This window comes from Rhinatrema bivittatum, chromosome 1, assembly GCF_901001135.1.
Source record: "Rhinatrema bivittatum chromosome 1, aRhiBiv1.1, whole genome shotgun sequence".
In the NCBI taxonomy this organism is placed as follows: domain Eukaryota; kingdom Metazoa; phylum Chordata; class Amphibia; order Gymnophiona; family Rhinatrematidae; genus Rhinatrema; species Rhinatrema bivittatum.
Window position 1 is genome coordinate 838,099,315 of NC_042615.1, and position 12,983 is coordinate 838,112,297.

Genomic DNA, 12,983 nt, shown 5'->3' on the forward strand with positions numbered 1-12,983 from the left:
GGCAAGTACCCAAAAACTAAGTCTATTCCATGTAACCATTGCTAATGCCAGTGGCTATTCTCTAAGTGAACTTAATAGCAGGTAATGGACTTCTCCTCCAAGAAGCTATCCAATCCTTTTTTAAACACAGCTATACTAACTGCACTAACCACATCCTCTGGCAACAAATTCCAGAGTTTAATTGTGCGTTGAGTAAAAAAGAACTTTCTCCGATTAGTTTTAAATGTGCCCCATGCTAACTTCATGGAGTGCCCCCTAGTCTTTCTACTATCCGAAAGAGTAAATAACCGATTCACATCTACCCGTTCTAGACCTCTCATGATTTTAAACACCTCTATCATATCCCCCCTCAGTCGTCTCTTCTCCAAGCTGAAAAGTCCTAACCTCTTTAGTCTTTCCTCATAGGGGAGTTGTTCCATTCCCTTTATCATTTTGGTTGCCCTTCTCTGTACCTTCTCCATCGCAATTATATCTTTTTTGAGATGCGGCGACCAGAATTGTACACAATATTCAAGGTGCGGTCTCACCATGGAGCGATACAGAGGCATTATGACATTTTCCGTTTTATTCACCATTCCCTTTCTAATAATTCCCAACATTCTGTTTGCTTTTTTGACTGCCGCAGCACACTGTACCGACGATTTCAATGTGTTATCCACTATGACACCTAGATCTCTTTCTTGGGTTGTAGCACCTAATATGGAACCCAACATTGTGTAATTATAGCATGGGTTATTTTTCCCTATATGCATCACCTTGCACTTATCCACATTAAATTTCATCTGCCATTTGGATGCCCAATTTTCCAGTCTCACAAGGTCTTCCTGCAATTTATCACAATCTGCTTGTGATTTAACTACTCTGAACAATTTTGTGTCATCTGCAAATTTGATTATCTCACTCGTCGTATTTCTTTCCAGATCATTTATAAATATATTGAAAAGTAAGGGTCCCAATACAGATCCCTGAGGCACTCCACTGTCCACTCCCTTCCACTGAGAAAATTGCCCATTTAATCTTACTCTCTGTTTCCTGTCTTTTAGCCAGTTTGCAATCCACGAAAGGATATCGCCACCTATCCCATGACTTTTTACTTTTCCTAGAAGCCTCTCATGAGGAACTTTGTCAAACGCCTTCTGAAAATCCAAGTACACTATATCTACCGGTTCACCTTTATCCACATGTTTATTAACTCCTTCAAAAAGTGAAGCAGATTTGTGAGGCAAGACTTGCCCTGGGTAAAGCCATGCTGACTTTGTTCCATTAAACCATGTCTTTCTATATGTTCTGTGATTTTGATGTTTAGAACACTTTCCACTATTTTTCCTGGCACTGAAGTCAGGCTAACCGGTCTGTAGTTTCCCGGATCGCCCCTGGAGCCCTTTTTAAATATTGGGGTTACATTTGCTATCCTCCAGTCTTCAGGTACAATGGATGATTTTAATGATAAGTTACAAATTTTTACTAATAGGTCTGAAATTTCATTTTTTAGTTCCTTCAGAACTCTGGGGTGTATACCATCCGGTCCAGGTGATTTACTACTCTTCAGTTTGTCAATCAGGCCTACCACACTTAACTTGACAATGCTTATGTTTTACCCTATTTTCTTCAGATGGATCATTCTTCCTATTTTTGAAGGATATTTTTTGGCTAAAATAGCCTCTTTCACCTCACCTTTTAACCATGACGGTAATCGTTTTGCCTTTCTTCCACCTTTCTTAATGCGTGGAATACCTGCTTTTCAGGTAATTGAAATCTCCCATTATTATTGCGCTGCCAAATTGGTTTGCTTCCCTGATTTCTCTTAGCATTTCATCATCTGTCTGACCATTTTGTCCAGGTGGACGGTAGTATACTCCTATCACTATACTCTTACCCAGCACACATGGGATTTCTACCCATATAGATTCTACTGAGCATTTAGACTCTTGTATGATCTTTATCCTGTTGGACTCTATACCCTCCCGGACATAAAGTGCCATACCCCCACCAAGTTGATCCTCCCTATCATTGCGATATAATTTGTACCCTGATATAGCACTGTCCCATTGGTTATCCTCCTTCCACCAAGACTCTGTGATGCCAATTTTGTCAATCTCATTTGCTGCTATACACTCTAATTCTCCCATCTTACTTCTTAGACTTCTGGCATTGGCATACAGACATTTCAAAGTGTGTTTTTTGTTTGTATTAACAACCTGCTTTTCATTGTTTGGGATAATTCGGAAATCATTAGCTTTGGTGATTTTTTACATATAGGCACATGGACTATGTTTGCATTTAATGGAACCTCTCTGTTGGGATGCCCTAGCTTTCCTGCTTCATTCCTCCCACCCAGTCTTCATCCTCGTTCCTTCCCTCCCGCAGCCCTCCATCATACCTTCTGCCTGCTGCCGGGTGTGAAGTCTGTGGATGGATTCTCCCCGGGTCACCGACATCGTGCAAACAAGACATTTTACCAGCTCCTCCTCCTGGACGCCAAATTGCCCCTGTGAGAGAGGAGAACAGCGATCCGCACGTCACAGAGTGGATGCGAGGAAGGTACCTACCACAGCGTGTGTGTGTGTCGAGGCCTGGGCAACAGGTATGTGGTGAAAGAGAGGGCGTGCAGAGGGGGGATTAGGAGGTGTGTGCAGGGAGACGAGGAGGAAAGAAGAAGTACAGTACAAACCGGGAACCCCGCTGGGGAGGGCGGTCTTGTGGATGGACCACAGGCCACATTATGCAGGCTCTTTCTCTCTTTTGGAATTTGTTTTGGAGAGAGGATTTTGTCCACCTTTCTATGCCAGGAACAAGGACACAGCTTGCCTGACAGATGGACGGTAACTTCAGTTCTTCTAGGGCTCTGACTCTTGTGAGACAGACCCTAGTAGGATTTTGTTTGCTTCATGTTTTTGGGAGTCTTGCAGATTACTGAAAGACTCTCTGTTGAGATGGTAGAAATCATTTGGAGAAATGTCAATCCGGTGCCACAGGGCTCAGTTAGCGGAGACAACAGAGAGCTGCTCATACAGCATGAGACAAAGGAGTTAAGAGTCAAGAATGAAGCCATGGATTCAAGACATCACCAAGGGTAAACCCCAGGAAAAGGGAGGAACCTTTCCAGTTACCATAGGGGCAGGAGGGACTAGAGATTTAAGGAGAGGCACCTTTCATTACTGGAAGTTATATTATTATTGAGGAAAGGTTTACACTGAACAGTGCACTGTCATGGAGTCCTGCAATGCTAAAGCTACAGGGATAAGATCCCAGCATCGAAGTGCAAGCCGCACTGAAAGCTGATGGGAACACTTCGCTCATACCATGCACCCGGCAGCTGGGGAAGGAGGACAGGAGAGCTCAAGTCCCCACTGCGGGTGGGAAGCGGCAGGTGAGGACTGGGGGAATCAGACACCAGATGTATTTTCAGAATCTGGGGGAGGAGTATAGGGAGGCTCCTCAGGTCAACAAGTCTGCAAATTCTTAAACTGTTTATTAAAGCAAAAAATTATAACATCACACTTCCATGGAAAAAGGAATATTGACCCTGAAGTAGTGACCAGATCCCTCCAGCCGGGCTGTGCATCATTCCAGAGAGGTTTTACAGCTCCCTCCAGCCGGGCTGTGCATCATTCCAGAGAGGTTTTACAGATCCCTCCAGCCGGTCTGTGCCTCATTCCAGAGAGGTTTTACAGATCCCTCCAGCCGGGCTGTGCTCCATTCCAGAGAGGTTTTACAGATCCCTCCAGCCACCCTGTGCATCATTCCAGAGAGGTTTTACAGATCCCTCCAGCCACCCTGTGCATCATTCCAGAGAGGTTTTACAGATCCCTCCAGCCACCCTGTGCATCATTCCAGAGAGGTTTTACAGATCCCTCCAGCCACCCTGTGCATCATTCCAGAGAGGTTTTACAGCTCCCTCCAGCCAGCCTGGGCATCATTCCAGAGAGGTTTTACAGCTCCCTCCAGCCGGTCTGTGCCTCATTCCAGAGAGGTTTTACAGATCCCTCCAGCCGGTCTGTGCATCATTCCAGAGAGGTTTTACAGATCCCTCCAGCCGGTCTGTGCCTCATTCCAGAGAGGTTTTACAGATCCCTCCAGCCGGGCTGTGCCTCATTCCAGAGAGGTTTTACAGATCCCTCCAGCCACCCTGTGCATCATTCCAGAGAGGTTTTACAGATCCCTCCAGCCACCCTGTGCATCATTCCAGAGAGGTTTTACAGCTCCCTCCAGCCACCCTGTGCATCATTCCAGAGAGGTTTTACACATCCCTCCAGCCGGTCTGTGCCTCATTCCAGAGAGGTTTTACAGATCCCTCCAGCCGGTCTGTGCCTCATTCCAGAGAGGTTTTACAGATCCCTCCAGCCACCCTGTGCATCATTCCAGAGAGGTTTTACAGATCCCTCCAGCCACCCTGTGCATCATTCCAGAGAGGTTTTACAGATCCCTCCAGCCACCCTGTGCATCATTCCAGAGAGGTTTTACAGCTCCCTCCAGCCACCCTGTGCATCATTCCAGAGAGGTTTTACACATCCCTCCAGCCGGTCTGTGCCTCATTCCAGAGAGGTTTTACACATCCCTCCAGCCGGTCTGTGCCTCATTCCAGAGAGGTTTTACAGATCCCTCCAGCCGGTCTGTGCCTCATTCCAGAGAGGTTTTACAGATCCCTCCAGCCACCCTGTGCATCATTCCAGAGAGGTTTTACAGATCCCTCCAGCCACCCTGTGCATCATTCCAGAGAGGTTTTACAGATCCCTCCAGCCACCCTGTGCATCATTCCAGAGAGGTTTTACAGATCCCTCCAGCCGGTCTGTGCCTCATTCCAGAGAGGTTTTACAGATCCCTCCAGCCGGCCTGTGCCTCATTCCAGAGAGGTTTTACACATCCCTCCAGCCACCCTGTGCACCATTCCAGAGAGGTTTTACAGATCCCTCCAGCCACCCTGTGCACCATTCCAGAGAGGTTTTACAGATCCCTCCAGCCGGGCTGTGCACCATTCCAGAGAGGTTTTACAGATCCCTCCAGCCGGTCTGTGCCTCATTCCAGAGAGGTTTTACAGATCCCTCCAGCCGGTCTGTGCCTCATTCCAGAGAGGTTTTACAGATCCCTCCAGCCGGTCTGTGCCTCATTCCAGAGAGGTTTTACAGATCCCTCCAGCCGGGCTGTGCTCCATTCCAGAGAGGTTTTACAGATCCCTCCAGCCACCCTGTGCATCATTCCAGAGAGGTTTTACAGATCCCTCCAGCCACCCTGTGCACCATTCCAGAGAGGTTTTACAGATCCCTCCAGCCGGGCTGTGCACCATTCCAGAGAGGTTTTACAGATCCCTCCAGCCGGGCTGTGCACCATTCCAGAGAGGTTTTACAGATCCCTCCAGCCGGGCTGTGCTCCATTCCAGAGAGGTTTTACAGATCCCTCCAGCCACCCTGTGCATCATTCCAGAGAGGTTTTACACATCCCTCCAGCCGGTCTGTGCATCATTCCAGAGAGGTTTTACAGATCCCTCCAGCCACCCTGTGCCTCATTCCAGAGAGGCTTTACACATCCCTCCAGCCGGTCTGTGCATCATTCCAGAGAGGTTTTACACATCCCTCCAGCCGGTCTGTGCCTCATTCCAGAGAGGTTTTACACATCCCTCCAGCCGGGCTGTGCATCATTCCAGAGAGGTTTTACAGATCCCTCCAGCCGGGCTGTGCATCATTCCAGAGAGGTTTTACAGATCCCTCCAGCCCCCCTGTGCATCATTCCAGAGAGGTTTTATAGATCCCTCCAGCCCCCCTGTGCATCATTCCAGAGAGGTTTTATAGATCCCTCCAGCCCCCCTGTGCATCATTCCAGAGAGGTTTTACAGATCCCTCCAGCCGGTCTGTGCATCATTCCAGAGAGGTTTTACACATCCCTCCAGCGGGTCTGTGCATCATTCCAGAGAGGTTTTACAGATCCCTCCATCCGGTCTGTGCATCATTCCAGAGAGGTTTTACACATCCCTCCAGCCGGTCTGTGCCTCATTCCAGAGAGGTTTTACACATCCCTCCAGCCGGTCTGTGCATCATTCCAGAGAGGTTTTACACATCCCTCCAGCCGGTCTGTGCATCATTCCAGAGAGAGGTTTTACAGATCCCTCCAGCCCCACTGTGCATCATTCCAGAGAGGTTTTACAGATCTCTCCAGCCACCCTGTGCATCATTCGAGAGAGGCTTTAGAGATCCAATCCTCCCATACTGGAAAGTTCCACATTGTAATCTCGTTAGTGAACTCAGACAGGGGTCACACAACTTTTAAAAATATCATTTGGGTTGTTAGGGGTGTAGAGAGGGTGCAAATCACAATGCTCCCTATCTGTTTAACTGTGTTAGTGGGGTGTAGGATTGGGTCCGCAGGCACAGGAAGGATTTTGTATTTTTATTTTGCAGCCACTTATTTATTTATTTGAAGTGATTTATATGTCGCATGCTCCAAACGATCACAGTGGTTTACAAGGTTAAAACTTGGATAATATTTAACAAAATATATTTAAAAGGCAGTCAAACATTACAGAAATAGAAATTACATATCACTTCTGTGACCACTGACTAAATCATTCAATCTGCTTCTAAGCTTAGAACACATAATCTCTGTGTAATCTCAAAAGTTGATCCCTCTCTGCTTATAGGCTGCTTATAGAAATTTTCTTTTTATAAATTATTGTCCCATTATCTGTAACCAAGGCCAGGATTTTGCAGATTGTCTACACCAAATGCCTGCTTATAAAGCCAAGCCTTTAAATATTTTAACATCACTAACTATCCTCAAATAATCAGGTACAGAGTTCACATCGAAGGTCCAGATACAGAAAAAGCAACTTCCCTAACTGAGCACGGCGTATGGGAAGACTTCTAACATCCCATTATCTGCTGGGCCTAGCGTAATCCTGCTCCTAGCCAGTGAGCATCAGCATTGATAATTTTCTGAGGCAATGTTAAGATTTTATATTGAATTCTAGAATTAATAAATAGGCAATGAAACTTTGCCAATAGCAGTAACTTACCCGGCTCGGTTTGAATGCAATCGGTTATGTCAAGTTTTCCAGATTTATGCACTGGAATATAGTTACTCCTAACCAGCGATATTCAAGCAGCGTGGTTCAGTTTCAGTTATTTCAGTTACGTTATGCGGATAACTTTAATCCTAAGCGGCTATATTCAAGCAGAGCGGTTCAGTTTCAGTTATTTCAGTTACGTTATGCGGGTAACTTTAATCCTAAGCGGCTCTATTCAAGCAGAGCGGTTCAGTTTCAGTTATTTCAGTTATGTTATGTGGGTAACTTTAATCCTAAGCGGCTATATTCAACAGAGCGGTTCAGTTTCAGTTATTTCAGTTATGTTATGCGGATAACTTTAATCCTAACCAGCGATATTCAAGCAGCGCGGTTCAGTTTCAGTTATTTCAGTTACGTTATGCGGATAACTTTAATCCTAAGCGGCTATATTCAAGCAGAGCGGTTCAGTTTCAGTTATTTCAGTTACGTTATGCGGGTAACTTTAATCCTAAGCGGCTCTATTCAAGCAGAGCGGTTCAGTTTCAGTTATTTCAGTTATGTTATGTGGGTAACTTTAATCCTAAGCGGCTCTATTCAAGCAGAGTGGTTCAGTTTCAGTTATTTCAGTTACGTTATGTGGATAACTTTAATCCTAAGCGGCTATATTCAAGCAGAGCGGTTCAGTTTCAGTTATTTCAGTTATGTTATGTGGATAACTTTAATCCTAAGCGGCTATATTCAAGCAGAGCGGTTCAGTTTCAGTTACGTTATGCGGATAACTTTAATCCTAAGCGGCTATATTCAAGCAGAGCGGTTCAGTTTCAGTTATGTTATGCGGATAACTTTAATCCTGAGCGGCTATATTCAGGCAGAGCGGTTCAGTTTCAGTTACGTTATGCGGATAACTTTAATCCTAAGCGGCTATATTCAAGCAGAGCGGTTCAGTTTCAGTTATTTCAGTTACGTTATGTGGATAACTTTAATCCTAAGCGGCTATATTCAAGCAGAGTGGTTCAGTTTCAGTTACGTTATGTGGATAACTTTAATCCTAAGCGGCTATATTCAAGCAGAGTGGTTCAGTTTCAGTTACGTTATGTGGATAACTTTAATCCTAAGGGGCTATATTCAAGCAGAGCGGTTCAGTTTCAGTTACGTTATGCGGATAACTTTAATCCTAAGGGGCTATATTCAAGCAGAGCGGTTCAGTTTCAGTTATTTCAGTTACGTTATGTGGATAACTTTAATCCTAAGCGGCTCTATTCAAGCAGAGCGGTTCAGTTTCAGTTACGTTATGTGGATAACTTTAATCCTAAGCGGCTATATTCAAGCAGAGCGGTTCAGTTTCAGTTATTTCAGTTACGTTATGCGGATAACTTTAATCCTAAGCGGCTATATTCAAGCAGAGCGGTTCAGTTTCAGTTATTTCAGTTACGTTATGTGGATAACTTTAATCCTAAGGGGCTATATTCAAGCAGAGCGGTTCAGTTTCAGTTATTTCAGTTACGTTATGCGGATAACTTTAATCCTAAGCGGCTATATTCAAGCAGAGCGGTTCAGTTTCAGTTATTTCAGTTACGTTATGTGGATAACTTTAATCCTAAGTGGCTATATTCAAGCAGAGCGGTTCAGTTTCAGTTATTTCAGTTACGTTATGCGGGTAACTTTAATCCTAAGCGGCTATATTCAAGCAGCGCGGTTCAGTTTCAGTTATTTCAGTTACGTTATGCGGGTAACTTTAATCCTAAGCGGCTATATTCAAGCAGAGCGGTTCAGTTTCAGTTATTTCAGTTACGTTATGTGGATAACTTTAATCCTAAGCGGCTCTATTCAAGCAGAGCGGTTCAGTTTCAGTTATTTCAGTTATGTTATGCGGATAACTTTAATCCTAAGCGGCTATATTCAAGCAGAGCGGTTCAGTTTCAGTTATTTCAGTTACGTTATGCGGGTAACTTTAATCCTAAGCGGCTATATTCAAGCAGAGCGGTTCAGTTTCAGTTACGTTATGTGGATAACTTTAATCCTGAGCGGCTATATTCAAGCAGAGCGGTTCAGTTTCAGTTATTTCAGTTACGTTATGCGGATAACTTTAATCCTAAGCGGCTATATTCAAGCAGAGCTCTTGTGTTTCAGTTATTTCAGTTATGTTATGCGGATAACTTTAATCCTAACCGGCTATATTCAAGCAGAGCGGTTCAGTTTCAGTTATTTCAGTTACGTTATGCGGATAACTTTAATCCTAAGCGGCTATATTCAAGCAGAGCTCTTGTGTTTCAGTTATTTCAGTTATGTTATGCGGATAACTTTAATCCTAACTGGATATATTCAAGCAGAGCGGTTCAGTTTCAGTTATTTCAGTTACGTTATGTGGATAACTTTAATCCTAAGCGGCTATATTCAAGCAGAGCGGTTCAGTTTCAGTTACGTTATGCGGGTAACTTTAATCCTAAGCGGCTCTATTCAAGCAGAGCGGTTCAGTTTCAGTTATTTCAGTTACGTTATGTGGATAACTTTAATCCTAAGCGGCTATATTCAAGCAGAGCGGTTCAGTTTCAGTTATTTCAGTTACGTTATGCGGGTAACTTTAATCCTAAGCGGCTATATTCAAGCAGAGCGGTTCAGTTTCAGTTATTTCAGTTACGTTATGTGGATAACTTTAATCCTAAGCGGCTCTATTCAAGCAGAGCGGTTCAGTTTCAGTTATTTCAGTTATGTTATGCGGATAACTTTAATCCTAAGCGGCTATATTCAAGCAGAGCGGTTCAGTTTCAGTTATTTCAGTTATGTTATGCGGATAACTTTAATCCTAAGCGGCTATATTCAAGCAGAGCGGTTCAGTTTCAGTTATTTCAGTTACGTTATGCGGATAACTTTAATCCTAAGGGGCTATATTCAAGCAGAGCGGTTCAGTTTCAGTTATTTCAGTTACGTTATGTGGATAACTTTAATCCTAAGCGGCTATATTCAAGCAGAGCGGTTCAGTTTCAGTTATTTCAGTTACGTTATGCGGATAACTTTAATCCTAAGCGGCTATATTCAAGCAGAGCGGTTCAGTTTCAGTTACGTTATGCGGATAACTTTAATCCTAAGCGGCTATATTCAAGCAGAGTGGTTCAGTTTCAGTTATTTCAGTTACGTTATGCGGGTAACTTTAATCCTAAGCGGCTATATTCAAGCAGAGCGGTTCAGTTTCAGTTATTTCAGTTATGTTATGTGGATAACTTTAATCCTAAGCGGCTATATTCAAGCAGAGCGGTTCAGTTTCAGTTACGTTATGCGGATAACTTTAATCCTAAGCGGCTATATTCAAGCAGAGCGGTTCAGTTTCAGTTACGTTATGCGGATAACTTTAATCCTGAGCGGCTATATTCAAGCAGAGCGGTTCAGTTTCAGTTATTTCAGTTACGTTATGTGGATAACTTTAATCCTAAGCGGCTATATTCAAGCAGCGCGGTTCAGTTTCAGTTATTTCAGTTACGTTATGCGGATAACTTTAATCCTAAGCGGCTATATTCAAGCAGAGCGGTTCAGTTTCAGTTATTTCAGTTACGTTATGTGGATAACTTTAATCCTAACCGGATATATTCAAGCAGAGCGGTTCAGTTTCAGTTATTTCAGTTATGTTATGTGGATAACTTTAATCCTAAGCGGCTATATTCAAGCAGAGCGGTTCAGTTTCAGTTATTTCAGTTACGTTATGCGGATAACTTTAATCCTAAGTGGCTATATTCAAGCAGAGCGGTTCAGTTTCAGTTATTTCAGTTATGTTATGCGGATAACTTTAATCCTAAGCGGCTATATTCAAGCAGAGTGGTTCAGTTTCAGTTACGTTATGCGGATAAATTTAATCCTAACCGGCTATATTCAAGCAGAGCGGTTCAGTTTCAGTTACGTTATGCGGATAACTTTAATCCTAACCGGCTATATTCAAGCAGAGCGGTTCAGTTTCAGTTATTTCAGTTACGTTATGCGGGTAACTTTAATCCTAAGCGGCTATATTCAAGCAGAGCGGTTCAGTTTCAGTTATTTCAGTTACGTTATGTGGATAACTTTAATCCTAAGCGGCTATATTCAAGCAGAGCGGTTCAGTTTCAGTTATTTCAGTTACGTTATGCGGATAACTTTAATCCTAAGCGGCTATATTCAAGCAGAGCGGTTCAGTTTCAGTTATTTCAGTTACGTTATGCAGATAACTTTAATCCTAAGCGGCTCTATTCAAGCAGCGCGGTTCAGTTTCAGTTATGTTATGCGGATAACTTTAATCCTAAGCGGCTATATTCAAGCAGAGTGGTTCAGTTTCAGTTACGTTATGCGGATAACTTTAATCCTAAGCGGCTATATTCAAGCAGAGCGGTTCAGTTTCAGTTACGTTATGCGGGTAACTTTAATCCTAAGGGGCTATATTCAAGCAGAGCGGTTCAGTTTCAGTTATTTCAGTTACGTTATGCGGATAACTTTAATCCTAAGCGGCTATATTCAAGCAGAGCGGTTCAGTTTCAGTTATTTCAGTTACGTTATGTGGATAACTTTAATCCTAACCGGATATATTCAAGCAGAGCGGTTCAGTTTCAGTTATTTCAGTTACGTTATGCGGATAACTTTAATCCTAAGCGGCTATATTCAAGCAGAGCGGTTCAGTTTCAGTTATTTCAGTTACGTTATGTGGATAACTTTAATCCTAAGCGGCTCTATTCAAGCAGAGCGGTTCAGTTTCAGTTATTTCAGTTACGTTATGTGGATAACTTTAATCCTAAGCGGCTATATTCAAGCAGAGCGGTTCAGTTTCAGTTATTTCAGTTACGTTATGCGGATAACTTTAATCCTAAGCGGCTATATTCAAGCAGAGCGGTTCAGTTTCAGTTATTTCAGTTATGTTATGTGGATAACTTTAATCCTAACCGGATATATTCAAGCAGAGCGGTTCAGTTTCAGTTATTTCAGTTACGTTATGTGGATAACTTTAATCCTAAGCGGCTATATTCAAGCAGAGCGGTTCAGTTTCAGTTACGTTATGCGGATAACTTTAATCCTAAGCGGCTATATTCAAGCAGAGTGGTTCAGTTTCAGTTACGTTATGCGGATAACTTTAATCCTAAGCGGCTATATTCAAGCAGAGCTCTTGTGTTTCAGTTATTTCAGTTACGTTATGTGGATAACTTTAATCCTAAGCGGCTATATTCAAGCAGAGCGGTTCAGTTTCAGTTATTTCAGTTACGTTATGCGGATAACTTTAATCCTAAGCGGCTATATTCAAGCAGAGCGGTTCAGTTTCAGTTACGTTATGTGGATAACTTTAATCCTAAGCGGCTATATTCAAGCAGCGCGGTTCAGTTTCAGTTATTTCAGTTACGTTATGTGGATAACTTTAATCCTAAGCGGCTCTATTCAACAGAGCGGTTCAGTTTCAGTTATTTCAGTTACGTTATGCGGATAACTTTAATCCTAAGCGGCTATATTCAAGCAGCACGGTTCAGTTTCAGTTATTTCAGTTACGTTATGTGGATAACTTTAATCCTAAGCGGCTATATTCAAGCAGCGCGGTTCAGTTTCAGTTATTTCAGTTACGTTATGCGGATAACTTTAATCCTAAGCGGCTCTATTCAAGCAGCGCGGTTCAGTTTCAGTTATTTCAGTTACGTTATGCGGATAACTTTAATCCTAAGCGGCTCTATTCAAGCAGAGCGGTTCAGTTTCAGTTATTTCAGTTACGTTATGCGGATAACTTTAATCCTAAGCGGCTCTATTCAAGCAGAGCGGTTCAGTTTCAGTTATTTCAGTTACGTTATGCGGATAACTTTAATCCTAAGCGGCTATATTCAAGCAGAGCGGTTCAGTTTCAGTTATTTCAGTTACGTTATGCGGATAACTTTAATCCTAAGCGGCTCTATTCAAGCAGAGCATAAGAACATAAGAACATGCCATACTGGGTCAGACCAAGGGTCCATCAAGCCCAGCATCCTGTTTCCAACAGTGGCCAATCCAGGCCATA

At 43.1% G+C, this 12,983-nt stretch overlaps 1 protein-coding gene across 1 annotated transcript in view; it reads right to left on the bottom strand.

Moving 5' to 3' along the window:
- The window catches only part of LOC115079676 (myosin-IIIb-like), a gene marked incomplete in the record, with an annotated part of 167,255 nt that overhangs the window by 50,043 nt on the left and 104,229 nt on the right, over nt 1-12,983 (bottom strand). The window contains 1 exon segment of the mRNA XM_029583432.1: nt 2,381-2,489. Within this exon segment, the coding sequence (XP_029439292.1) occupies nt 2,381-2,489 (109 nt within the window).